This window comes from Canis aureus, chromosome 12 (assembly GCF_053574225.1).
Source record: "Canis aureus isolate CA01 chromosome 12, VMU_Caureus_v.1.0, whole genome shotgun sequence".
Lineage (NCBI taxonomy): Eukaryota > Metazoa > Chordata > Mammalia > Carnivora > Canidae > Canis > Canis aureus.
The window spans coordinates 40,077,064-40,104,516 of NC_135622.1; the positions used below are offsets into that span (position 1 = coordinate 40,077,064).

General features: G+C 54.4%; 1 protein-coding gene across 1 annotated transcript; it reads right to left on the reverse strand.

Annotated features, from left to right (window-relative positions):
* Positions 1–862: 862 nt before the first annotated feature.
* On the reverse strand, positions 863–27,453 carry EHD3 (EH domain containing 3). Its single transcript, XM_077843695.1, has 6 exons — positions 27,145–27,453; positions 17,776–17,952; positions 14,458–14,555; positions 6,701–7,113; positions 5,722–5,886; positions 863–3,050 (listed from the first exon to the last, which is right to left on the reverse strand). The coding sequence occupies exons 1-6, from the start codon at positions 27,369–27,371 to the stop codon at positions 2,523–2,525; spliced, it is 1,608 nt and encodes a 535-aa protein (XP_077699821.1). The 5' UTR covers positions 27,372–27,453; the 3' UTR covers positions 863–2,522.

Consider the following 27,453-nt stretch of genomic DNA (forward strand, 5'->3'; position numbering starts at 1 on the left):
CTCTTCTCTGATGGTTTCTGTGGCCCAAACTGAGCAGGGTGGAGGAAGAAGCCAAGGGACAGTGGAGTCTCTAGCAATTCTTGCCTGTGAAACTGCCCTGCTGGGTCCCTGCTTTCTACATGAAATGTTTTCCAGGCTGAGGCATGATATAGCCCCGGGTCCCTGAAGCCTAGAAGAGGTCAGTGGCCTGAAGCAGCAAGAGCCAGAGGGATAGCCCCAGAGAAAGTGTCCTTCCATTGTTCCCTTGCCCATTGAGAGGAGCCTCAAGTACCACTTCCTCTTTCTTGGGAGATGGGAAACACGCCACCACAAATTCCTGTGCCTCACAGATCTCTGCAGGCTGGAGTCCTGAAAAGGGAGGGCAGAGAGGCAGGGTCATGTGGGGCAGTGTCCTGTGTCCAAGTGGTGGTGGGGTGAAGGGACTAGCAGACACCCCTCTTTCTTCTGCAATAAAAAGACAGAAACGTTACCTCCCCTTCATCTCAAAGAAACGCATAGAGCTGAGAAATGGTCCCTCTGCGGGGCTTAGCACTCAACGTAGGGGACTTGAGACTTCTTTGCCTTGGTCTTCTCTCGCCTTTCATCTCATGAGAAAGAGAAATGTGTGGATGCAGAAGGAAGCCCAGAGATTTGGGGACCATCTCCACCCCAGTGGTAGGGAGTGGTGCTTCCATGGGGTCCGCCTGGATAGTCCCTGGGCCAAGAGGCATCAATAAGGCCAATGGGATGCTGTGTATGGACGCTGACTCTGGGGAACCCGATCCTCTGCCAAAGATGCCACCAAGAGCCCCAAGTGAGAACCCACCTCCCTCCCTTGGCCTCCCTCAGGCTCCTTTGGAATGATGCTCTGTGGCCAAGCAGGTACCAAAGGATAAATGTGCTGTATTAACATGAATACTAATGACAAATGCACTGCAGTAGTAAGCACATCATAGTACATAGAATATTCTCTATATAGTTTGAACATAGATATAAAATAAGTTACACTTGTTTCTATTTTCCATCACAGTAGGAGTATAGCATACAAAGTGATTGGTTCAGTGGCCACAAAGCAAGCCAAGGGAAAGACCACGAAGGAGGGCGTAGGGCACTGAGAATGGCAGGGATGTGTCAAGGATGCTGCAGGGTCGCTGGGGCTCCTGCAGGGAACATGACCTCAGACCCCCCACATTAGCTTTCTGAGGATCAGCACGAGACCCACTTGAGGAGACGAGGTGGCTGCCTCTGAGCTGGGTGATTCCAGGCCCTGGGTGGGTGGTGGAGCATTGACAGGGGCAAACAGCATCCAGCAGGCCGACCCACTCTCCCGCTGGCGCTGTTGGACTTCTGTGACTTTAGGAACATGGGCTGCGTAGCCAGACGGCACGGTTTGCTTCTGTGATGTGACAGATGGCCAGACTGATGGCCCACAAAATGCCGGCTGGCCCTGCTCCCTCACCCGCCTGCTCTGGGAGGTGCCTTGCATGCTTGGCCTGTTCGCCTCGGTTCATCGGCGGCTAGCAGTGCCGGGATCCTGTACACATCGCCGCAGCAGAAGGAAGGGTCTGAGGTCCTGGCTCTGAATCCTCTCTCTAGCACATGTGGCTTCTGCGACTTTGAGAAAGTCACCTAAACTCCTCTGAGTCTCAAGCTCCTCATCTGCCAAGTGGGGGGACTGGTGCTCATCTCCTTGGGGGGCGGCGAGGGCCGAATGGGATAATGTGTGTAAAGTGCCCAGTACAGTTCCTGGCACCCAGGGGCGGCTGGATGAATGGGAGCAGGGTCTGGTCATTCAAACATCAGGGCTGGGTGGAAAAAACACGAACCTCCCCAAATCTGTGGAGTAAAGCCACCCTGACTGGCTCTGAGTTGAGGATTTAGGGCAACTTCTTTGCCTTCTTCCCTGCCAATTTTTCCTCTTTTCTCTCCAGATCTGAGATTCTTTGAAATGAAGCAAGGGCAGGGTTCAAGGACTGGTCAGCCAGGCAGACAGAGGCTGAGCCTGGGGAAGCACAGAGCTCAGGGCCATGTCTCTTCCAGTCCGGGACCCGGCCGAGGATGCTTCCTTCTAGGCTGCCCGCAGCAGCCCCTTCCCTCACATCTCTCGGCCCTGGAGCATTGCTTCCCTCTGGGAAGCCAAATCGGGGAAGACAGCACCGCAAACAGTGCAGCGCCTAATAAGGGAGAAGCCTTTTCCATCTGCTCCGAGCCTGGGATCTGGAGGTGGAGGGGCCACCGTTGGGAGGGGGCTGCCTCTGCGGGAGAAGGCAGCTCTCTGGGTGGTGGGAGATGGGAGGGAGAGAGGGATGGAGGCCGTCCTGAGGCCCTGTGAGCGCTCCCGTGCGTCTCCCAATGCTGAGGACTTGGAGATGTGTCCAAAGACCAGCCTGGAAGCCTGGGGATGCCTGCCCCTTCTCATCTACAGTGCAGTTCTCAAGCTCTTCACGCATGTGTACGCGCACGTGTGTGTGTGTGTGTGTGTGTGTGTGTGTGATCCTCTCTATCTCCTCTGACCCCTGCTGGCTCTGAACCTCCTCCGTCCATCACTCAGCCATTTTTCTCTTGGATGGGGGCAGCAGGTGGGCGGGCAGCTCATTGGGCAGCTCGTGCCCTTCCAGCTTGACCTTGATGAGGTGGTTGGCCAGGGCAAACTCCTCGTCATCCAGCATGCCGTCCTTGTCAATGTCAGCCAGCTTCCAGATCTTGCCCAGCACGCTGTTGGGCAGCTTGGAACGCACCATCTCCTTCTTGGCATTGGCACCTGTGATCTTGCCGTCCACCGGTGACAGGGTGTAGAAGATCTCATCGTACATGGGCTTGTCCCTGGCCACCACCCACTCGGCGTCATCGATGCCCTCCCCGGCCCCCTCCCCGTAGCCGTGCCCAAAGGGACCATGCAGGGTGCCCTCGAACGCTCCACCCTTCACCATCTGGACGGGCCGCTGCGTCTCCTCCTGCCGCACCAGCACCATTAGCTGCGCAATGTCGTGGGCCAGCATGTCATCCACCACCTCCAGCAGCTTGCTTTTCAGTGGCTGGAATTTGCTAAAGTCCTGGGCCTGCAGCTGGTCCTGGGAAGAGGGAGAAAAAAAGAAAAGTGAGGGTAGAAGACCAGGGAGGGAGATCGTTCCCCTTGATGGGGACCCTGTCTTCTGCTAATGCTGGAATGTTCCCAGCCCTGAAGGCTAAGCCAATCACAAAATAATGAAATACTGAAAGATGTGAGAGAGGAGAAGAAAAAAAGGTACAATGGCCCTTGGTGGAAGCCTTCAGGAGAGAATAGTTGCAAGGGTCTGGGGAAGAAAAGGAAATTTAACCAATACTGGTTTGCTCCATTCATCTAGAATCCTTTTAATGCTCTAGAAAACAATTAAATTTCTCTTTCACTAGTTTTGGCTACTGAAGAGTGGTTCCTAAATGCTTTGTCCTCTGAGATGGGGGCATGTGCGTCTCTCTGCTTTAATCTGGGTTGTTTCTGAGCAAAAGGCAGGGGCTTCACTGAGTGATCTCATTCACTCCCCCAGGGCCTTTCTGAGGGAGGAACATCACATTCTATCCCCATTTAGGGAAGGGAAGACTGAGGCAGAGGCAACAAATCACAATAGAAGCCAAGGCTCATCCTCACACCAGTGGTTCTTACTCAGGATGCTCATTGGAATTACCTGGACAGAGTTTTCGAATATCGGCTTCTCCCCTGAGGGTCCTGACCCAATAGACATAGGCAGGCAGGCAGATTCTGTAAAAGCTCCCCTCCTTGCCTTCCCATGACACCCACACCGCACAGCAAGAGAAATCTGTTCCACTTCGCACATCTCTGCAATTCTGAGAGGTCCTGGGTCTAGAACACCCAGCTCCTTCTTGGCCTTTTTGGTGACAAGGTGAGAGCTTTCTGCTCCTGCCCTGGCTCTGGCCACAGCAAGCTCAGGACACACAGGGCAGAGACCAGTACACAGGGGAAGTCTCAGGGACAAGCACATCAAGTTCACTGTAGAAAAATTCAGAAAACACCCACAGCTACATTTCAAGAGCGAGTGTTAGCTTGTGCATTTCTCACCTCCCTTCCAAGGCAGGGCGGGACCTGGGAGGCCAGTGGGGCAGGGGGTTGGGTGTGCAGGGCAGGAGCAGATGAGCCCTTCCTCCTCCCCTTGGCACATAACCTCCCAAGGTCCCTGGTGTCTCTTTCAGCCCAACCACAGCTAGGTGTGTGGTGGGCTCCTAAACAGACATCCTGATGTCTTCTAGGGGCACAGTGGGTACCCCCATCACCCCACACAAATGCCTGCCAGGATGGCCACTCACATGATTGGTTCAACGTCCCTAACAACACATCCTAACGTGGTACTGGCAAACAGATGAGAAGGTGAAATCATTTATGAAGCCAAGGGATTCCTCACATTAGTAATGGGGTCATATGGTCCCTTTCAAATGTTATCTTACAGATCATGACACTCTCAACAGAAAGAGAGTTTATAAATTGGAAGTATTCTAAGTACAGCTGAGTGACAAACCTGAATTATGTTGAAGTAATTCTAAAGTCAGAAACTGGCTCGTGGATGGCAGTTATGGGAATGAATGGATATATGATCAAACGTGTAGTTTGAAGGTCTACTTTTTTCTCTTTCTTTTAGCACATGGGAAACTAAAAATGCCTATTTGGGACTATACTGATGTCCTGAACCTCTAGTGTTGAGCTGAGAAACAAGTTCCCAAGCCAACCATCAGCAACAGGAGCATAAACAGTATTACTACTATATCTGTTGCTATTCTTAAAAAAATTCTCTACTTCTTAGAAACCTTTTATTTTTAAATAATCATAGAACCACGAGATGTGGTGAAAATTGGGCATATGGATAGGTCCGTTGTGTTCAGCACCCAGATTCCCCCAGCGGTGACATCTAACCTAACTTAACACTGCGTTTTAAGAGTACCATCTGTGCCAGGCTCTGTGCTAAGCACCTTGCAAATACTACCTCCCTGATGCTCCTAACATCTATAAAGGTGGGTGGGTGCTCCTGGAGCCTCAGACTACAGGGGCTACAGGGGCTCAGAGAGGATCCAGTCAGTATGGTGTGGTGGTTTTTCTCTTGGGCTGTGGGGAGAGCTCCTGGCTCTTCTACTAGCAACCTGTGTGAACACTTCTCTCAGAAAACTACCAGCAATTAATTACAAAGGTTAATTACTTTTGTAAACCTCAGTTTGCTCACCTGCAAAAGGAGGATGAAAATGTCTCCCTCAGAGGACTGCTTTGGGGAATAACATGAGAAACACCGAAATAGGGGCCCATGGTGTACCCCTCGGATGGCAAGCCCCTGTGTAGACTTCTGCCTCTGTGGCTTGTGTCCCAAATTGTTCTCAAGTGGGAGCTCAAGGGTAAATGTGAGCACTTGAAGGTCTAGAGACCCCATGTTAGGTGACATCATTTCACATCACATGATGGGGATTCCAAGTGGTGGTGGCTATGATTGGGGAGGTTCTAAACTGGGGGCATCAGGCCCCAAACATTGCATATACCCCTGCCTCAAAGGGAGCGCTGGGGCTCTGTGTTCTCTCCAGGCCCAGATATGACACCTGCTGGGCCAGTGGCCGTCCAGTGGGGAGCACCAACCTGGGGCCATCTGCTCACCTTATGATTCTGGGTCAGTTTCCATCTGGGGCGTGCAAGGCTGGCCTTCTCCATTGTCAGGCCACTCAGCTGGCTCACATGACATTGTCCCTTGTCCTGGAGCCCCAAACCCTGCTTACCTGCATCCTCTTCAGGTTGGGAAAGTCTCCAGGTGAGATCTGGTGCTCCCGCTCAATACGGCCATAGATCTCAGCCAGGTTGTTCACCAGCTCCTTCTTCTTATTATCCTTTCCAAACACTGACGGCATCTCCTTCTTCAGGGAGCTGATGATGTAGGCATGAACCTGAGACACAGGGGCAGAGAGAAACCTTCCGATCTATTCCTTCCCTCCGGGGTGGCTCTCACCCATCTCTTCCCATAAATCCCTCCTCCTACTGCTACTTGTGCAATCATTCCCATCTCACCCCCTCACCTCCGCATGGTTTCTAGCACTGAGCTGGTTTCCTAGATCTCAAGGAAGGGTGGGATGATGGGGAGTTACAGTCAGGGCAGTAATAGGGATGGTAATACTGTTGATGATGCTGGTGATGAGGAAGATGATGATGACAGCCAACATTTCCAGAGTGCCCAGCACTGTGATGTGCCCAGCTGCTATATTCCTTTTTTTCTTTTTTTTAAAAAGATTTTATTATTTATTCGAGAGAGAGAGAGAGAGAGAGAAGCAGAAACATAGGCAGAAGGAGAAGCAGGCTCCATGCAAGGAGCCCGACATGGGACTCGATCCCAGGTCTCCAGGATTGGGCCCTGGGCTGAAGGCAGCGCTAAACCACTGAACCACCAAGGCTGCCCCTGCTATATTCCTTATTTCACTTTGTCCCCCCACCCTTTCATTGTATAGCCATGGAGATAGGTACAGAGAGAGTAAGGTCCTCACCAGGGTTAGGATCCCAGTTTGAGAACTAAGGAGGTAGGCTCCCATCTGGCCACCTGATGCCGGGGCCCGTGACCACAACCACCAGGCTGCCTGGGTGATGCTGGGACTCTAGGACGTTGTCACACCCGAAGGTAGTAGCTCAGGGTGGTGGGGGTGGCCCTCAGCTCTTGCAGCCAACTGACCATCCCACCCCCACCCGTCCCCACAGGGGGCCCAGCCTTACTTTGGCCAGCCTGGCTCTCTTGATGAGGTCGTTGAGCTTGCGCAGGGCAGCATTTCGGGGCAGGCTCTGAATATCTCTGAACAGGTCCTGCTCCTCGGCCTCAAAGAGCTTCCGATTGTCAGGGATGAGAAGGGGGTGGGACCAGAAGGAGCCAATGTAGACGCGGATGACCTCCGGGGTGTTCACGATCTTCCCCAGGGACCACATGAGGGCCCCGTACACCCGCATCAGCTGCTGTGTCTCGATCTGGTCCGCCTTGTTCAGCACCACCCGCATCTTGTCCTCGTGGTTCTTGAGGGCCTTGATGACCTCGGAGAACTCATCAGAGATGTCCAGCTTGTGGGCATCAAAGAGCAGGATGATGCGGTCCACGCGCTCTGCGAACCACTCGAGGACGGCCGCAAAGTCGTACCCTGTGGCAAAGGGACGGTCAGAGGGAGGGGCCCCGGGGCCCGGGGAGGGGTTCGGGCAGGGGCAGTCAGGCGCCGCACATAGAGCAAGGTCTCGGGAGTCAGATCTGGGTTCCCACCCCCGGAGTCCTCCACGAGTTCACTATTTGGCCCTGAACATGTTACTCAGTGTGTCTGAGTCAGTGCGTCCTCACCTATAAACGGGCATACCTATAGCTCCGAGTTAACAGAATTAAAAGGACCAGATGCGCTCGGAGCACATAGTTGCTATTACCATCATTATTCCCATGTAGTCTTTTTATTCAGAGACGGGCTCTGCCCAGCAGCAAGGTAGGGGCACAGTCAGTGCCCCCGAGAGACTGGGGCACAGTGACTCGGCCAAGACCACCCTGCTTGCAGGACGCAGTCACCGGGGCGTGGTACTCAGGTCCCCAAACCCCAAGTTCAGTGCTTGCTCTGGCTGGCAAGACGTTCGTGGCCCAACCTCATTTCACTGCACCCCTGGAGGTGGGCAGGGTGAGGAGCCCCACTCCCACTTTTTGGAGGGGAAAACAGGTTCACAGATGAGGTGATACTCAGAGAGCCACTGAGGGGTGAGGCCAGGACCCTGGGCTCCCCATGTGGGTCAGAGGGCAGCTGTCCTGCTCCTGGCCACCTCCCTGCCTCCCCGCCTTCCTCACCCCTCCCCGCCCCCCTTGCCCACCCAGCAGCTCCACAGAGTCCAGGAGGCCAGTGCCTTCCAGCTTCCAGTGAGCCTGCCCCCTTCTCCTGCTCCCCTCTCCCTCTCCCTCCCTGGGGCTGCTCCCGTCTGTTCCACCCTCCCAGGCCCGGCTATTTTAATCTTCCCTCAGTACAGCTAGGTGGAGGGCTTCTCTCACCTCCCAAAGGCAGTCCCTCAGAGCTGTGGGCAGGAAGGGGGCCAGAGGACTCCGAAAACCAGGACACCCTGACCCCCTTGCCCCAATCCCCACCCTGGAAGGCAGGTCACAGCTTTGCTGCTCTGATGCCCAGAACCAGCAGGCCTGCCGTCCTTGGTAGCTGGGGAGGGCAACAGGGCTCATTCCCAAATCTGGCCTGACAGGACTGTGGCTGCGTGCAGGCCTTGGGCAGGGCGGCCCGGAGAGCGTGCTGCTGCTCCTGTAAGCAAACCACAGAGCAGCCACTCCTAACCAGCTGGGGGGCCAGAGCCTGGCATTTTACTGACCAGGAAGTGGAGGCTCAGAGGGTATGCGGGGTCATGTGGCAGGAGGGGGCAGACCAGGATCAGAGCTCATGTCTCCCCACCCTCTTGCCACCCCTCCCGAGGCTAGGGAAAGCAAAGGGGCCAGAGAAGCTTGGGGAAAGGAGGCTCCTACCCCACCAACTCTATCCAATCCCTACTGGCACCAGCCATGCAAGAGGGGGCTCAAGCTGCAAAGGCTTGAGGGAGAGTAGGGACAAGGCTGACCTGCCCCCAGTTCGGGTGGAACAAGATCAGCACCAGGTCATCGCTGCCAGAAGAGGATGGCCACCTGCTTGCTCCTGTCCCCTTGGCTGGGAGAGGTGCCCCTTGGTGTTCTCAAGGTGGGATGTGCTCTGAAGGGGTCACCTGAGGAGCCCTGGCCGGGGAGTCCCTTCTACTTTCTGCTCAGCCATACTTGCTGTGCGTTCGTGGACAAACAGCCTTCCGTCTCTGGTCTCTTTGCCTGTCAAAGCAGGGGGGCTGGACTAGAAGATCTCTGAGGTTCCTTTCTCCCTGCTTCTAAGACTAGAGGTGTGAGGGTGGGGAGCACAAGTGGAAGGATGTTGGTGACACATGAGGCGGGCCTCCAGGACAGGGAGAAAGAAGGCTGGGGGCGTCTTCAACACCTTGGGGTGCTTGGGTGAGGTCTCCTCCTGTCTGAGGACCAGATCAGCTTCTGGGAACCTTTTCTGAGATTTTGTAAGCACTGAGTGCTCCTAGTCATCCCCCTACTTTTGTGAATTCTGTGTGCTATCAAAGCACAAAGTCAGGTACGCCAGCTGCCTTCTCCCTGGATTTGGCCGGGAGGAACATGAGGATCGAGCAGTGGGGGCCGGGCTTCCTCTGAAGCTCAGCTTCTTGCACCCAGCTATTTAGAACCTAGCAGCCTCGGGATGGGTCATTGTCTCCGGACTAGGCTTATGCACACTCAGGAATGGGAGCATCTGAAAGGCATGGACTGGAATTTATTTTCTGTGTGGCCTTAGCAAATCCAAGCCTCAGTTTCTCAGCTGAAAAGTGGGGATAAGAACACTTGACGGATGAGGGGTCAGTGGTAGAGCCACGGCAACAGGATCTAACAGCGGCAAGAGGGTCACTCTGGAGGCTCTGCCCTAACTTCTGGGGTGACTGATCCTCTTTCCCTGGTTGGTCTTGGGAATGGCTCTGAGACCCCTCCACAGGAGCTCCTGAGTACCTGCAGCAGCCCAAGGGCTCATGAGATATGAACTAGTAGGCGGAGGGAGAGTCAAGCCCCGAGAGAGTGCATGAGTGCAAAGACGGCCTTCCTGGAATCCCTGGGATCATGTGTAGCCGGGCTGCTAGCTCCAAGAGATCTGATCTGCGGGCATCAGGCCGAGGGCCTGGGCAGCCTGCAGAGATCCGGGGCTCTCCCACCAACCCCCAGGCTCCAGAGAACTGGAAAGGAAGCATTTCTAAGTAATGCCAAGCAGGAGGAAATCAATGAGACGAACACAATGAGTAAGGCAACTCCTCAATCACCCACTGGCTTCCTGCAGTCTGAAGTGTAATACAAGAGAGCTGACCACACATTTCTCTGTATTTTCAGCCACATCATCCACTTGATCCTCACAAGCATCCGCATGCCAGGAGGTACACAAGGCACACATATCTTATGGGGAAGAGAGGGGACAGAGAGGTTAGGAGCTGGCCAAGCTCACATGGGCAGGTTGTGGCTAATGCGGGACTGGACCCCAGACCCCTGACTCCTCTCCACACCCCCTTCTTATGCACAGTCATCTATGGCTGGGGATCAGAGGACTAAGTGCATAAAAGGTCTCATCTTGCCTCCAAAGATTTAATGACATCTTAGCAGAAAAGAAATAAAAGTGCCCCAATTTTCAAAATGCGTGAAGAGCTCAGATGACAAGAGGGAACCAATCACATTGTATGCCTCCTACATGTAACCTTGAAAGGGGCCCAAAAGACATACCACAGGCCTCTGATGACCGCAAGGCTGTCGGCGAGTCCTTGTGACAGGTGTCAGGACTCTGCTGGTCTACTCCGCTCATGATACCCACACGGGCACATGTGTACAGCATAGAGTCTGAGGCCCAGAGGTCCCTACGTGCAGGCCCCCCTCCAGGGAGTCCAGGGATGGGCCAGGGACATGAGGCTGCAAGGACTAGCCTAGATCCTCCATGGTCTTCCCCCACCCCCAACCAGGGGAACTGTAGATGAGAGTCCACCCCCATTCCACTCCCTGCCCTCCCCCTGGGCAGGAGATGACAATGTGCTCCAAAGCCACTAGACTGGGTATCAGAAGACCAGAGTTCCCATTCCAGCTTTATGGCCAGGGCATAGTTTTACCTCCTGTGGCCCTGCTGAGCTCACCTGTGCAGGAAGGCGTCTCCTTGGAGGGAATGTGAGCACCATGCCCAAGGGGTTGCTTTTCTAGGGTGGGGCCTGTGGGGATTTCCAGCTGAGAAGGAACAGGAAATGTGGTTCCCAAGTGTAAGGACACTCAGGCTTCCGGAGCTGTCCCACTCCTGCTGCATCCTTGCTTCTTCCCAGTAATGAACCCAGGGCTGGGCACATCCTGTCACTTCCAGGAACTGCCTCCCTGCCCCTCTGCTGCCATCCCAGTGCATCTTCATCCAGAGACAAGTGCTGGCCTGGGATATCCTGGACTCAGGTTCCCGGATGTTCTCTGCTTCCTCTCTTCCCCTAAGACACCCTCCCCTAGGCCTGAGCAGAGGGGCCACACCCTGAGCAAGGACTGCACTTTTTCCAGCTCCTGCCCAAGACTTGAGAGCTCCTTCCCATGAGGCTTGAGGCCTGGGAGCTCTCGGGAGCAGTTCCCTTTCCAGCATGTGCCACACTGGAGCCACCAGGCCAGAGGCAGCTCTGCACAGATTTGGCATCGCTGCCCCTTTTTGCTACTCTCCTGAGCACTGTCCCCAGCATGAAGCTCAGTGGATGAAGCGTGGGCTGGATTTCAAGCCCCACGTGCCTCTCCGCCTGGGGAGCTTGTGCAGCGCACAGTCTGCCGGACAACACAGGGGGCCCTGTCCTGTCCTGAGCTGGCTAGATGAAGGGAAGAAGCACCCAATCTGTGGTGCAGCCAGACCCCGAGTTCTGAGTGCCCTAGGAAGGAAGCCATACAAGGAGTGTTTGGTTCTGTGCACACGCCTCTGGGGGTGTGTGCATGTGTGTGTAGATGTGAAGGTGTATGTGTGTGTAGGTATAGACCACAACTACCAGGTTTTGAGGCTGATTGTGAGCAAGGATGGCAGAGGCTCTGCATGCTGGAAACTTTCCTGATATCTGAGGGTGTCTGAGGCCCTCCCATTCTAGTGTCCCTCTCATGCTGAGGGCAGTGCAGCCCCAAGCTGGTGGTACAGTGCTAGTACCCACCTCCCAGCTCTGGTTTTTATCACAGGCCGCTTCTGCCAGCAGTTGCATTTATAGTGTGAACTCGGGAAGGCAGAGAGAACGAACTGGCTGGTATAGCCATTCATGGGGCCATCACTTCCAGAGGTCGGGGTGGGGCGGGAAGGGGTAGGGAGGGCAGGCAAGAAAACCAGCACCCAATTTGCCAAGGGCAGCTCCTGAGGTCCAAAGATGAAAGCCGGAGAGAAGATGCAAGAATAGGAAAACAATGCAACGGGACAGGAGCTGAGGAAGGCAGGAGTCCCTGGAAGCAGGCCTGCCACATAGAGCTGCACAGGCGGTGCACGCACACCCGCAAGGGAGAGCATTCACATAGATTACCCTGGATTGTATAATGGGCAGCCCTGGCTGGCAGATAAAGGGGAAAGAAGGGAGCACCCGGTGATCTAGGCCCAGAGCTGATGTCTGTGTTTCCATTACCATCGGTAGACCCCCAAGGTCATGGGATGGCCATCATTACCCCTTGTTACACAGGACACACAGGCTCAGAGAGAAAATGCGACCTGTTGAGACCCATACTAGTCCTAAAACCCAGGGCTCCGAACTCCCAATCCAGTGCCCTCGGAGATCCTAGAGGCCCGAGTCCTCTCTAGACTCACCTGTCAGGCACATGTGCCACCGTTCCCTCCCAACCCCCAGGTGCTGGAGATTGAGACATTGTGGCTCTCCTGAGCCTTCCTCGAGGAGACCCAGGTGGTCAGGGTGAAACAGAAAAGCTCCTTTAGGCCTAAACTCAGGGGGAGCCCAGATGAAACTGGGGAGGTGCAGGGGGTGGGGGAGGTGTGCTGGTAAGGACGGGGAGTGTGTTTAGGGAAACAAATAAAAGTGAAACAAAGATGTCTGAGCCTCCCCTCCACAGGGCTTGGGACCGAGTACCTCAGGACTCACAAAGGCTCAGGGGAGAGGGCAGGTGAGCCTTTCTTCCCAGGGCTGTGGGTGGGTTTATGTCTCCAGACCAGCTCCTCCTCAGCTCCTGCACCACCATACGGCCCAGAAGTAGGGAGCCTGAGCCCCGGGATCCCATGGCTAACCTGCTGATCACATGGTGTGTTAGCATAGGCCCCTCCTGGTCTGCTCCCAGGTGTCATCTCCTCAGTGAAATGGGAGGGAGGGAGAGGCAGGGCTTTCCTGCTGGGGCCTCTGCCCACCCCTCTGCCCACGTGCTCCCGAATGGGGTCCTGAGGAGCAGGCTCTGACTTTCCTGCAGGACGGACCAGGGTCCTGAGGCCCTGGAGCGGGCTGCTGACCTGAAGGCCTCTCCCACTGCCTTCCCTGTCTACCCACTGCCAGGGCTGGTTGTACCCACTCATACAGCCATGGCGGAGCTGATCTGGGTCCTGCCATGCCAGAGAGCTGCTCTCCTCAGAGAGGAAGTTGGGGCAGCTGGCAGGAGTGCTCACGGTGGCCCAGTTCTGACACGCCGGGCCTGTACCCAGCCTAGCCCCGATGGCACTTGGGCCTCCCCTGGTACAGCCTTGGGGATGCTGACCTGTTGCCCATGAGGCAGGGGCTCTCCTCCCAGGGACCCAGGAGCCTGAGGTTAAACAGATGCCAGCCCATGTGGGCCATGCCCTTGGAGGAGGGGGTTTCTGGGCCCCAGCACAGTGACACAGACACGCTGCAGGACAGATTGTGGCTGGCTGCAGAGCGCAGGAGCCAATGCACATGCAGGAGGGAAGCAGTCAGTCACCTACGGCTACTGCCCAGAACCCCTGCTGGTCCCAAGGCTTCCCTTCCCGGAGGCTGACTTCTGAGTGCAGACTTGGCTCCAGCCCCGCTCCTAGCTCCAGTACTGGGGTGGGAGCAGCTTCATCTGCTTTGCTTGCTGGACACCCAGAAAGGGCAGGGAGCTACCTGTGGCACCTGGCAGGATGTGGCAGGAGAGACTGGGGTGGAAAGCCAGGAGCAGATTTTGCTTTTGTACAGCATCATTTAAGCATTTTAGAGCTAGGAAAGCTAATGATGATGATCATATACTCTATACTCATGAGCACTTGCTATGGGCCAGGCAGAGGGCTTTATACCTGTATTATTTCTTTTAATCCTCAAATAACCTGTAAGGTAGATAGAATCATTTCCCCCTATTTTAGCGATGCATAATTGAAGCCAAGAACCCTGCCCAGGCTCACTCAGCTAAGATGCGGTGGAGGCAGGCTTAGCACGCTGGCAGCCTGGCGCCAGAGTTCCATCTCCTGACTGCCAGGTCCAGGGACCTCCCTGGTAAGAAATCACCCCATATCTGTCTGGAGTGGACAGTTTTCAAAGTGCTGTTACATACCCAGCTCCCTACTCTTATGCCCCAGAGCGTGCCCCCATCCTCGCATTACTGGGCTGAAGTTCTCTGCAGGCATCTGCCTTTCCTGCAGGCTGCAGGCTCCCTAGGCCAGGGACTGTAGGAGCCTCAGAAGCAAACCAGGGTCTGGCCCATGGTACTGCCTCCTGGAGGATGAATAAACCTGATGAGGTGAGTAAGGCGACACTGATGTCTCCTTTTACAGATGAGAAGACTGTGGCCAGCTGTCTCCTGAGCTACAGTGGACCCAAACTGTCCTCCGGCTCCTGCCTAGGATCATCCCACATGGCACATGAGGCAGCGCCAGCTCATCAAGGTACAAGTAGGACCTGGGGTCTATCTCATAGAATGGAAGCACGAGAATATGCCAGAAAGAACTTAGTGCAGAGCCAGAGCCAATCCTAGCAGGTGCCTCACTTACCTCGGCTGATCCTCTGCTTCTCCCCAGAGAGGATCCCTGGAGTGTCAATGACGCTGATGCTCTCCAGCACGGGGTTGGGCAGCTGGGCACACACGAATCTGCATGGGGCGACAGCAGGCCCGCGCTGGCCTCTCATTGGCTCTCACGTGGCCTCCCACACCCCCGCCCTGAGACGGAGGTTCAGAAGCCTCCAGTACAGACTCCCAGGCTCCAGGCCAGACTCCGCCCTAGAACTAGGCCCAGGACCTGTATTTTGAAGAAGCTCCCTGGGTGATCCTGAGGCAGCCGTGATCCTTCAATTGTGAGCTCCCTGCTGTCAGGGACACTGTCCAAACCTCAATCTCCAAAGACATCCAAACCTTAATCTCTGCCCCCAAGGAACAGTCAGGTGAGGAGCTCAGGAAATCCTAGGTAAAGAGATGGCTTCCAGGGAGGCCTTTCTGGAGGAGGAGGCACCGGAGCTGGCCTTGATGAATGGGTCACGCCACCCAGGAACATTTATTTGGGCTTCCAAATGCACTGCTATTAAGATAGCGGCTAAGCCTTGTTAAAGGAAATATTTCTAGGGTTACATCCTGAAGTCTCAGAATACAAACTGGTAAACCTAACTTAGGTCCTTCTTACTTTGAGCCTTCTCTCTTAGATGCCGTTTTTGGCAGAAGCCTAACAGATGTCTCATTCCCTCAGATACACCGGGGGTGTCATTCCCAGTGGGATGGCAGCAGAGAGGCAGGGTAGGGGAGGAGGCCAGGCACATACAGAAGAGGGCATCAGGGAAGGCTGCACAGAGGAGGCTCGGGTGGCCGGGGGTGCGGCTGGGAGGGAGGCAGGGCTGCTCTAGCCTCCTCGTGAGGGCCTCGAGAGATGTGGATTTTGTACTGAGGGCAACAGAAACCCATTTATGCTGAGGAACATTTTAGGCAGAGAGTGACTCAGTCAGATACAGTAGCTGTCAGTGAGCCCAGTATGGAGTGCTGGCCACGTGCCCGGTGCTGGGCTGGCTAGGTAATGGGGTGGGGAAGTTGGTGACACAGCCCCTGGCCTGTCGAAGCCCGTGCCTTCCTTATTCCTGAGGCCAGCCCCATTCTGGTCCCTAGGTTCTACAGCACAGTCAAGTATTCTACAAAGATTTCTTCATCTTGCTGAAGCTGGCTTCACCTGGGTTTCCGACACTTGGCGATGAGGTGGTCAGGTGCACGGGCTGGTGTCTGGGACGGGGGCTGTGGTTGAGGCTTCACCTGCGCTGAGCTCTTGGAAGGGCAGAGGGCTGATGGTGGGGCCCGCTGAGGGTGACACCAGGTTACAGGAGCCAGAGAGAAAGGGACAGAGCAGACTGGACAGGGCCTGGCCAGGCAGGCAGGAGGAGCACTGGGGAGCTGGGAGGGAATAGGCTGAGAGGAAATGACAACGAGGAGAAGCAGGGGGAGGGAAGGGTGGGAAATACCCTCGGCTCCCGATCACTGAGAGGTCACAGCAACCTTTGCATGGGCAGCTGTGATGGGGACACAGGGCGAAGTGAGCAGGTGATGCCATGAAACTCGGTGGTGAAGGGAAGCGAGAATGAACTGGTAGGGTCTGCTGCATGGAGGTCAGTGGAGCATGGAGGGGAGAGGCGGGGGTGCCTTTGTCAGAAAGAAGGGACCGCTGATGGAGCAGTCCCTGAGTAGCTGGCCCCGAAGCACCCCGAAGTGGGGAAGGGAGGCAGAGAGCTGGAGGGGAAAGAGAACACAGCTTTCTGCAGACTGGTGGGAGTGGGCTCGGATGGATGCAGGCGACCTGGGAGCCTGGACAGATTAAAACCCAGCTCCAGGGACTCCACCCATCCTGGCTTCCATCTTTTCTAGAACAGGAGGCAAGGGCATCCACTGGAGGAGGAGGAGGAGGAGGAGGGGGAGGCGGCGGCGGCTAAGGGGGTTGGAGTGGGCTTGAACAGGACCCCTGGGCAGCGCTGGGACGGGAGCCGGATGTCTGGGGGTAGGCTCCTGGAGTGTGGCTGCGGTGGTGCTCGAGGCACCTGCAAGGGGGCTTCCCCCGCCCCCTGTCATCCCAGCAGACACACCTGGCAGGTGCCACACCGACACCAGTCTAAACACCCATCCTCTCAGCTCTTGAGTGCTCCTGGAGAAAAGTGCAAAGCTCACAGCACCGTGTTCTGCTCCCAGGCTCCTGTAGCGAGCCATATTCTTTCATTCATCTCTGCTCTTTGGGGATTTTCCCCTCAGTTTTCTTTACCTGAAGTGTCCTTTTGTCCCACCTTTTCAGCATTATTTCGCTTATCATTGAACACCCATGGCTAATGCCAACTTTTCCACAGAGGCCTCATCAGCCCTCTTGCCTTGGAGAAGGATATTACTCTTACACTATTTCACAGATGGGCAAAGTGAGGCACAGAGAAATTAAGTAATTTGTCTAAGATCCATGGTGCCCTTTGGTAGGACTTGGACCCAGGAGATCTGATGCCAGAGCCCATCATCTTTGCCTCTATTCTAAATGCCTCCTAGTAGAGAAAGTAGTTAACGTTGTTCAGGTGCAATACATACACGGAGCTGCGGTGTGGATGTGCAGAACAAGTGTGGTCGGGGTCAGCCTGCATTCTGCGTAAGCAGAATAATAATGGGAATAATGGCTCAGCTGGCCACACATTCCCTACCTACAGCTTTCATCACCCAGGATGACCCAATCACCCTGGTGTCGGCAGACTTACACTCGTCCCAGGGGAGGAGAGGTGACCTGTCCAAGGTCACACAGTGAGTTTAGTAGGAGAGGCACTGCTCAAACTCAGGGCTCCCACCCTTAGCACAGGGTTCCTTCCACCCAGGAAAGATAATGCCCAGGAACAGAGGGGAGCCTTCCTCTATCTCCTTCCAGTTGGATGCAAATTCCCTCTGTAGTAGAGTTGACCCTTGAATATTGAGGGGGTTAGAAGTGTCAATCCCCCCTGTCCCACCCCACACAGTGGAAAATTTGCTCATAAATGGACCCATGCAGTTCGAACCTGAGTTGTTCAAGGGTCAGCTGGATAGACAGGAGCTGGGACCGACACAGTACAGCTCTCTGCTTTTATTGGAGGAGGTGCCAATTATGGGGATGTGAGTTAACTGGTGTATCCTTCCCTACTCCACGGTCAGGAGGAATTAGCCTACTTCCTACATCCCTAATCAGTGGTGACTACCTCAGTTACATTCCCAACAAGAACGGGACCACCACGAGACTCTGGGTATGGAGAAGGCACTGAGCCTCCCAAGACCTCATCCCTTCCTTTTCAAACTCCAAGAAGAAGAAAAGAGAACTTAGGACGTGTGTTCTCGGAGCACGCACCTGTTCAAGAAGGCATTGCCGAAGGCGTTGAGCTTCCTGAAAGGCTTCTTAGGATCCACCACCAGGGCGTTCCCAGGGATGATCCCCTCCACCTGTCCATACATCACGGCGATGAAGGAGTCAGTGGTCGGCTCAGGCCCAATCCTCATGCCAGGGAAGTCCTGTTCCAGGAGGTACCTGGTGGAAGGGAGCACAGTCATCACACAGGGTTCTGTTCTCAGGGCACAGGTGTGCACGTCTGCCACTGGTGGGTGGTGATGCGTGTCACGGCAGAGGGGCAGGTGAACAGCAATGATGTTCTGTGGCAGGGACAGATATCCCTGGATGGGAAATGCAAAAGCCTCTGGGGAGGAAGCAGGATGTAAGCTGAACTTAAAATATCTAATCTGTGCTTTTTGGTCTTTATCTTTTTCCCTCCCCGAATCAGGAGTTGGGGGTGAGGGGAAAGCAAGTTTGGGCTCAGCAATAAAGCACAAGTTGAGGGCAGCCCAGGTGGCTCAGTGGTTTAGTGCTGCCTTCAGCTCAGGGCGTGATCCTGGAGACTGGGGATCGAGTCCCACGTCGGGCTCCCTGCATGGAGCCTGCTTCTCCCTCTGCCTGTGTCTCTGCCTCTCTCTCTTTCTCTCTGAATAAATAAATAAATAAAATAAAATCTTAAAAAAAAAAAGCACAGGTTGAGACTGAATCCTGCACAGAGTCCAGCAGACTTCACCACTGAAGGTCGCCTGCTCAAGTGCCCGCACAAAAACAGCTTAGAATGAGGCCATCCATAGACTTGGCTGACTCTCCTTAGGTCTGTACTCATTTACATGGTCACTCAGTCATTTAATATAAAATATAAAAACAGTTTATCATCATACGGTGTGAAGGGCACACTGTGAAGAGTCGGTCTCCATCCCATCTAAGACTGTTGGTCCTACCCTCTGGCCTCGGTACTAGGCTGCAGCCTGAGGTGGCAGGTGCCTCCCTCTGCTCTTCCCCAGGCCCGGGGAAGGGTGAGCCCCAGGCCACTGCTTGTCTCCATAGCTCCTTTTAGAGGTCAAGGGCAAAGGCAGTGAGCCAGAGAATGAAGAAAAGGAATGCAAAAGCCTCCTCCTGGACCAGCGGTCTGAGGACCGCATTTGAGCTACCTGCAGCTCTAGCTAATGGTGCCCAGACCCCACCCCGAGGCCCTGCTCCACTGGCTGGGGGTGGTAGGGTGGGGTGGGAGGGCACAGGCCACCTGTCCTTTCTAGGAACTCCCTCCTTGATTCTAACATGCAGCCTGGGTTGAGAACGTGCTCTAGACCAGCCTTCCCAATTTCACTGATAAAACCACTGATGCTCAGTAGCATTTCCACCTGCCAGACATTACCCTAATCACTAGAACTTCTCAGGGCTCTACAGCAGCCCTACAGGCAGGTGCTGACGGACCTCAAGCTTAGTGGGGTTATGTGGCTTTCTCCAAGTTAAACAGCTGGTAGTGCAGCAGGAACCCAAATCCCTAGCTGAAGGGCTGTCTTGCCCTAACAGTGGGCTGATCAAGGCCCCACAGGTCAGGGCAGAGCTGGGATTGGCAGACATGACTCCACCATAAGCCTCCCCAACATGGACCTGGAGCACCGGTCAGGCTCTGCTCAACAGGCTGGTAGCTGGGGAGACCTGCTGGGGTCTCTTCTGGCTCCTCCACATCCTGCGTGTGCTTCCAGGAAGTGTTCTGAGCCACTCATTTACTCTGAGGCACAGGGCAGTTGACGTGGGGTTGCTATGGGCTCCCTCCCCAAGGAGCCAGCAGAGAAGCTGCTGCCCAGGAGGTCACCCCCGTCACACTAGAGGGTTCTTGGGAAGCCCCTCATCTTCTCCAGGTCAGCCCTATAATCCAGGTGTGGAGGCGGGATTTTCTCCCATCAGAGGACCACACTGAAAGCTGGCACTTGACTTGTGATAAGAAGAAATGACAACAGCTGCACACCTGGACAGCATGCCTGGCTTCCTCAAGCACACCTTCTCCAGGGCCTCAGTGGAGAGGCAGGGCATCTCAGCTACCTGGGGCCAGCGACCTGCTTCTCTAACCATGAGGGATATGCCCTGCAGTAGGTACATATGCTGTGCGGACTTCACCACCTCCACGACATGGGAGATTATAGTTCTGATATATTAAGCACTTGCCATGTGCCAGGCACTGTTCTAGACTTTTCCATGGATTATTTCATTTCATCTTCATCTCTCGGATGTGAGCACTATGATCCTTCTCATCAAGTGGGCCTAATGAGAAAACCCATGTCATGGGGTGTTCCAAGGGTCCTGTGAGTTGCAGGCCTTAAGCACTTAAACCAGTACCAGCACCAAGATTACCAGTCATTGTAAAAAAGAGGAGACAGAGGTCAAACAGTGTGTCCCAGGATATGCAGTCAGTGAATAGCAGAGCGAAGATTTGAACAGCGGCACTCGGCCTTGAGAATTCATGTCCCTGACCACTACATTCAATGTCTCCTTTCCTGCCTTAGGTTCCTTGACCAGGAAATGGGAAAAGGCTGAGCCCCACAGGGGTCTGGCAGGAGCCTGGACAGGATCCAGGCCTTGCAGGGAGAGTTAGGCTCTGGTGCCCACAAACTGAGGAATGTCCTCATCTCCACAAACACCCACCACTGAGGTTCACAGCTCAGTCTCCATGAGTGGGATGTGGCCCATAGAAGTGGTTGCTGGGGTGACCAGAGCAGGTCCAAGCCCACTGGCTCTCCAAGACCATTCTGGAAACCTGAAGCTGCCTCCTGAGAGTTCTGGCTGTGCCCAGGGAAAGCCCCATCCACTCTTACCTGTGGTGGAAATGGAGCACCTATACTGTGTGTGCTTGGGTGAGAAGCCTTAGCAGGGCCCTCCCGGCAGAGAGTGTGGCAAGTGGGAATTCTGAGCCTGGAGCAAGGTGCTGGATGCCATCAGAGGCGTCAGGCACAGCTGACATACAGATGGGTGGAAAGAAACAGGCCCGAGGCGGCCTCAAGAATGCCTAGCCTGCAGAGGGCCAAATCCAGTGACGAAGTATCTTCCTGACACAGGCGCTTCACATTCCAGCCCTGGGAGAGACACGGTGTACCAGCAGATGAACAAAGGGTGACACTTCCCAGCATAACAGGGGCCACTTTCCAGGCAATTCTGGAGCTGCGGCCTCAGGCAGCCAAGGCCTGGCGGCTGGGCCTGCTGTCCTGCCCCTCTTGGCTAGACCCGCGTGACCCCAATCGGCTGACCACACATGGGTCTGGAGAAACACAGAATCCAACAGAGCCACCAGCAAGTCCAGAGACACAGGCAGGCCAGAGAACCCAGCGCTTGGTAAATTCTCAGGGACATTTGGGTATGGCTTGCAGCACCGAGTGCCCCCTTCACAAAGCCACCACTGTGTCCAGAAAGGAAAAGCTATTGAGGGATCTCATGGCTGCTTCTCTATGGGGAGTGATACAGATCGCCTCTGTTGCCAGGCAAAAACATTCCCACAGCAGAGTAAAAAAAGAAAAGTTAATTCAAGCCTGGGTGGGAATGGCTGAGATGGGGACACATAAGAATAAAGAGGGACAGGCAGGCTGGGCACCCACAGTGTGGCAGGTGTTGTTCCAGGACCTCTCCCCCATATTACTCCACTTAATCAGTCCCAGAAGCACCGTGCGATGGCAGCATTACTTTACGTCTGCAGCTGAGCAAATTGAGATGGAAGTTGCCCCACTCTGAGGCCAAAGAACAATATTTAGAGGCCCTAAGAGTGGAAAAGATTTTGGTGAACACTTTTGCCCCCTGGCCATCCACTGCAAAATTGAACAAATACTAAACCATCACAGAGGTGTAAGGAAGTCCTACGCAATTCTGATTTTCCCCCATGAGGAGAATTTTATTTCACGTTTTTTAAAGCAAATTATTTTTTAACATTTTCCTCATTTTTCTGTGTCCTGCCTGGCTGGCAATCTAAGCATGTGGCCTGCTTTACTAGTGACCAAAGCACCCAGGGTAAAGGCGGGGAGCCAAGAATCTTAACCAGGTCTGCCTCCAAAGTATCCGTGCCCTCGACAGCGGGGCCAGACCACAGGCCACAGCTCTTTGCATATCCTCAGACTCTACAGCACAGGTTGCTTTCCCCTCTATGTTACAGGTATTTGTGTTGTACACCTGTGTCTTTGCTCTCTCTAAGCATCAGGCCCTTAGCTTTGAAACAGGGTCAAAACAATAATATTGGGGCATCTGGGTGGCTGAGTTGGTGGAGCATCTGACTCTTAATTTCGGCGCAGGTCATGATCTCAGGGTCTTGAAGTCGAGCCCCACGTTGGGCTCCACGCTCAGTGGTGAGTCTGCTTGAGATTCCCTCTCCCTCTCCCTCTGCCCCTTCCCCTGCTCATACGCGCAAGCGCTCTCTCTCAAATAAATAAAATCTTAAAAAAACAAAAGCAATAATACTCGCCCTGTTGGGTAATACTTGTCTCAGGAGGTTTTAGGGACACCAGAAAGTACCCTGTAATCACAAAGTGAGGTAGTAGATGGGCCATCTGAGGGCTGAGTCAGCTCTTCTTCCCGGAGCAGCTACCACTGTCCCTGGCACAGAGCAGCCTCTGCCATGGGACAGAGTGACCCCAGCACAGAGGAGACCTGTGGCCAGGCTGTCAAGCCTTCCACTAGCCTCCTTCTCCCGCACCCACACTGCAACAGGCCGGCCCACCCAGTCCACGACTGACCCAGCACTGCCCGCCGCCCCCTTCTGATTTCTCTTCAAGTCTTTGGAGGTAGAGGCAAGATGCTCGCCTCCCTCACATCCCTCCCCTTTCCCTCATCCCAGCTGTGGGTGGAGCTGGACAAGGCTTCCCCCACCTCCTGAAGGCCAGCCTCTAAGCCTCTGCTTAAAGAATCAGCTAGAAAGAGGAGGGTAAATAGTAAAGGCCCAAGCGCAGTGCCTGGAACATAACTGGTGCTACACTGGTTCTTTCCCTTCTTAATACAGAGAGAAACCCTACAGAGTTGGTTGTTGCTAGTCACATGTCAGAGATGAGGAGACTGGGGTTGGGACAGGTTAGGCCTTCCTGATGACGTCTCTTGGCCAGCACTGGGAGAGCCTGGATTCTGCTAAGCCAGCCTGCGTTCTTTCCATGGCCTCACCGTCAGTGGGAATGGGGAGGTCCCCTCCTGCCAATAAATGCTTCTCCTGATGCCCTCCAGACACCAGACCTGAGGCAGGTGGACTCATTCCTCTGGCCTGAGGCAGTCTTCTCCTTGGAGTAACACTCTAGCCTTGCAAGAGATGGCCAGACTTCCACCCACTCCCACTTAGGGACCAGCAAACGGGAGCCCTCACAGGAGAAGGGTGTCCTCTACCCTCAGCGGGAGGATATGACTGGGGTGTTACAGGGACCATGGTCAGCAGAACAGACCCTGCAGAGGTCAGTGGGTCCACCTGGAATGGTGGCCCCTTTCCCTAGTCCTCTGGCTTTCCGGAGGATCATCTTTTGCGTGGTGGAGATGCCGTAAACCCAGGGATGAGGCCTGGGCTGTGGGGACTCCAGGGTCGTAATGAGAGATAGCACACACCAGCCAAATGCTGAGTCACCTTTGTGGGAGGATGCAAAGAGCCCCCTGAAGAAGTGAGGGAGGTCCACAGGGCCCCCTGAGGAGCCCCCACCTCAGCCCTGCAGCCCCACCACACGCTCAGACTTCGCAGCCCGAGTCCCATTGTAGACAGGCGTCAGGTCTTCAGGACCAGCCCAGACCTCCCTGTGGAGACCCAGGCAGCTTCGCTCAGGCCGCCTCAGGCCCCCCACTCCATCCCCTGGTCCCCCACTTCCATTCTGCCTTCTGCTGTGCCCCAGCCAGGCCCCCTCCCAGCCCGCCGGAGCACTCGGGCCTTGCTCAGCCCCTGGGGCAGCCGCGATGCACCTCGGAGACCAGGGGGCCAAGCGTGCGAGGGAGCAGGGGCTGAAGGCTGCGTGCCAGGGAGAGGAAGGGTGAAGGGAGGCAAACAGCAGAGGCTGGAGGAAGGCTGCCAGGGCCAGAGGGACACAGCGCTACTGTATCCGAAGAGGCAGCCTGTGTGGAGGGAGCAGCCACCGGGCCAATTTATTGTTTATTTTATTACTGTGGGTTGTAGGCCAGGGAAGCTATTTCAAGCAGAGATCATAGCACATTAATTAGTTATCAGAAGAATTAGTTATCAGGAGAATGTCCTTTTCTGCACGTTCTTCCTGAGATGAGAAATAGACCCCGTGGCAAGTACATAAACTGAAAGTGGAGGGACACTCAGGAGGTGGAGGGCCAAGGGCCAGGAAATGAAGAGGCAAGTCTTTGTTTCCGTCCCTCACAGGTTCAGGCCAGGATGGAGTTGTGTGAATCAGGGCACTCAGGCAAGCAGCAGGGGCGGGAGAGGGAGCGAGACACTGGTGGCTCCTCCAACTGGGGCCTTCGTCATCGCTCTGGGGAAGGGGTGTTGTATCAACCTACCCTCTTGGAAAGCAACTCAGAAATACGGTTCTTAGCACCAAAATTAAAAAACCAGAAAAACTTAAAGGCATGATGAAACTGTACAACCTTTGGCCTAGTGATTTCACTTCTGGGAATCTCTGAGAAAGCAGTCCAATATGTAGAAAAATATTACGCATAGAGGTAGTGAGGGTGGTTCCACAACTGAAAAATTAGAGACAACCTCAAACATTCAAAAGAAGCAGACTGGTTAATGAATAATTGCAATTACACACAGCAAAATATCATGCGGCTCTTCAAAATAATGCTTACAAAGATTTTTGAAGTGACATTTAAAAATGCTCCTTCTCTAAGGGAAATACATTAGCATGCAGGATTACATTATGGCAATTGTGTTACAAAATAGCTAAATATACCGGCAAGATAAGTATATATGTATTTATATTTAAAAATGTTTTCCCCTAAGTCGTGGGCTTGTGAGTGATTTTTTTTTCTTCCTCTTTTAAGGTATTCTGGTCTACATTTTCTGATGGAAAAAAAATAGCTGCTTAGTGGGTTTAATGAAAAGGAGGAAAATATGTAATTTGGTTTTGGAGGGCTTGCCTGTGCTACAACCCCTCCCACCCTCGGGGTGGACTCTCCCTCGAGGGGGATGGCTTTTGATGCACTGAGCTAAATTCAGTTACTACATGACTGGGGAGGGAGAAGTCTTGTACTTGGAGGTTAAGAAAGCGAGGGATCTGCCTCTCCCGGCCTTCCTGTCTCCCTCAGATAAGGAATAATCTATGGCGACTTGACTCTGCCACTCTCTTAGGACCCAGTTAACAGCCAGCATGACTCAGGCAAAGCAAGGAGAGTGTCTCAGGCAAGAAGCACTTAAACCTGTCTGCCGCTCCAGGATCCTGTCCCTGGAGACACTCGCCTTTCCCCATCTTCCCTCCCATTCTGTAAACATCTATTGGGAGCCTCCCGGACCTGAGACCCCAGGTGAGGTCCCCAGGGAGCTAAGGCACAGTTATAAGTTCTGGTGCTACTGGAAGGAGAAGCTCCACATTATGTACCAGGGGTTATAACCAAGGTGTGTCCAGAGGGCCAAGGAGGGCCCGTACCTTCCCGTGGGGCACAAACCAGGCCAGACGGAGGAGGACACGGATGACAAAGGAAATCTTGTGCAGAGCCTAAGGAGCTCTGAAGTGCCTTGGGCAGCAATAGGTGCTTACTGAACTAAGGGAAGTGGGTTCCATCAGAGGTTCTCCCCGTGAGATTATATGTAAATTTGTATAATTCTGTGTATGTATCTGTGCATTTTTTCTAAAGATAGGGCCACAGCTTTTGTTAGATTTTCAAAGGATATACTGACCTTTTAAAAAGCTAAGAAAGCAATGGATTAGATTCACTGCTAAGAGTCCTTGCAGTTCTGACAACAGAAGGTATCCAAAAGCCAACAGCTCCCCACCCCCCACCCCGGGTACCTAACTTCTTTAGAAATCACTCAGCCTTCAAAGCTGCTGAGCCCAAGGCTGTCCACCCCGCAAAGGGAAACCCGATCTGGTATTCTGTTCAGACATGACACGTTAGCATGGCGCAAGCCCTGCTCCCAGAAGGCTTGTGTATAAGCTTAGCACTAGAGAAAATTAGTATCTAGAAAATTAGTAACCAGACTGTTAACTTTTCTGCTCTTGCCAAACAAAGCACAGTGCTTTGCATGGTGCAGGTGCTCGGCTGGTCAATATTTGCCTGGGATGGAAACAAGATTTGATTTGAATGGGAACCCCGCTTTGAAACCTTCTGCAGGAGCTGAGCATCACTGATTTTGGCCACCACACCCTTTGCCACACAACAGGAGTCTGACTCGACAGAGGGCCACAAAGCACCTGCAGCAGCTTGGCAATGGCTGTAAATGAGGCCAGAGGAAACTGCCTGGCCTTGCAGGTTGTATGGACTGAGGTCTGGAGAGAAGCCTGTCCTGCAAAGATAGGAAAGATGGTCATCACTCTGGTGGATAAGGTACGGACCTTCTCCGAGTGCCGGGTGGACAGGCTGCCTTCTTGAGGACCCCTCAGGCCTAGGATTCTGGAATTGAAGGGAATAGATGACTCACCCTCAGAGTCACGGGCATTTAGCCAAGCATCTCCGCCCATGCATCTAAGACCAGCAGCCCAGGTGGGCCTCCTACTCAGTTACGGGGCTTTGGACAGTCACTTAACCCCTCTAAGCCTGGGTCATCTCACCTGCCAAGTCAAGGGATTGGATAAGACAATCTGCCCACATCTCTTCCACCTCTAAAAGACGTTAATGTTATTACTGAGCCATTAAGATCAAACAGGGGAAGAGAAAAAAGCATTCTGCGTCTGATACGTTCCTGTCCAGTCTCCAAGAGATCTACACAAGGAGCTCTGCTCAGAGAGGGAAGCTGATAAAAAAGGACAAGTGGCACTGCCCCAGCAGGAGCTAAGTCCCCAGTCCACCTCCTCAGCTGCAGCTGCAGAGCCCCCCACGTGAGTGGCTGAGCCCTTTAAAAGGCAGGGGAGGTGGTCCAGGCCATGAAGGGCATGCCCCTAATAAGTGAGGGTGTGAGGCACCCCCAGCCAGCAATAAGGTGCTCTTGTGACCAGTTTTCTCACTGTGCCGTCCAGGCCTCAGTTTCATCATCCATAAAATGAGGGGGAATGCAGAGGGCTCTGAACTTGAACACTTCAAACTGACCTCGGGAGCAGAGAGGCAGTAGGTAGGGCGGGGTGGGGGACCAGCAGTGAAACGGTGGGGTCAGCTCTGCGCACACAAACACCAGACTTTCTTCAGCGCCCTCCAGGGAAGGAAGGCTTCCCGTTCGTCCCGGGCAGGGGGCCGCCAGGAGCGCCGGAGGACCCAGGCGCCGGGCGGGGAGGCGGGGAGGCGGGCAGGCGGGCAGGCGGGCAGGCGGCCAGGGCCGGGGCGGCTCACCTGATGAAGGTGGTCTTCCCCGTGGAGTACTGGCCCACCAGCAGGACCATGGGCTTGTTGTCGAAGTCCGCATCCTCCAGGGCGGGCGAGTGAAACTCATGGAAGCGGTAATGCTCTTCCAGGGGCAGCAGCTTGGTCTTGTAGAGCTTCTTGAGCCCCTCGCTCACCGTCTGGAAGACCTCGGGGTCTTTCCGCCGGCGGTCGTCGGAACCCAGCCAGCTGAACATCGCGGCCCCCGCAGCCCCCCGGGCGTGCAGCCCCGCGTCCGCGCCCTCGGCTCCCGGGGGCAGGGGCCCCGCAGCGCCCGCC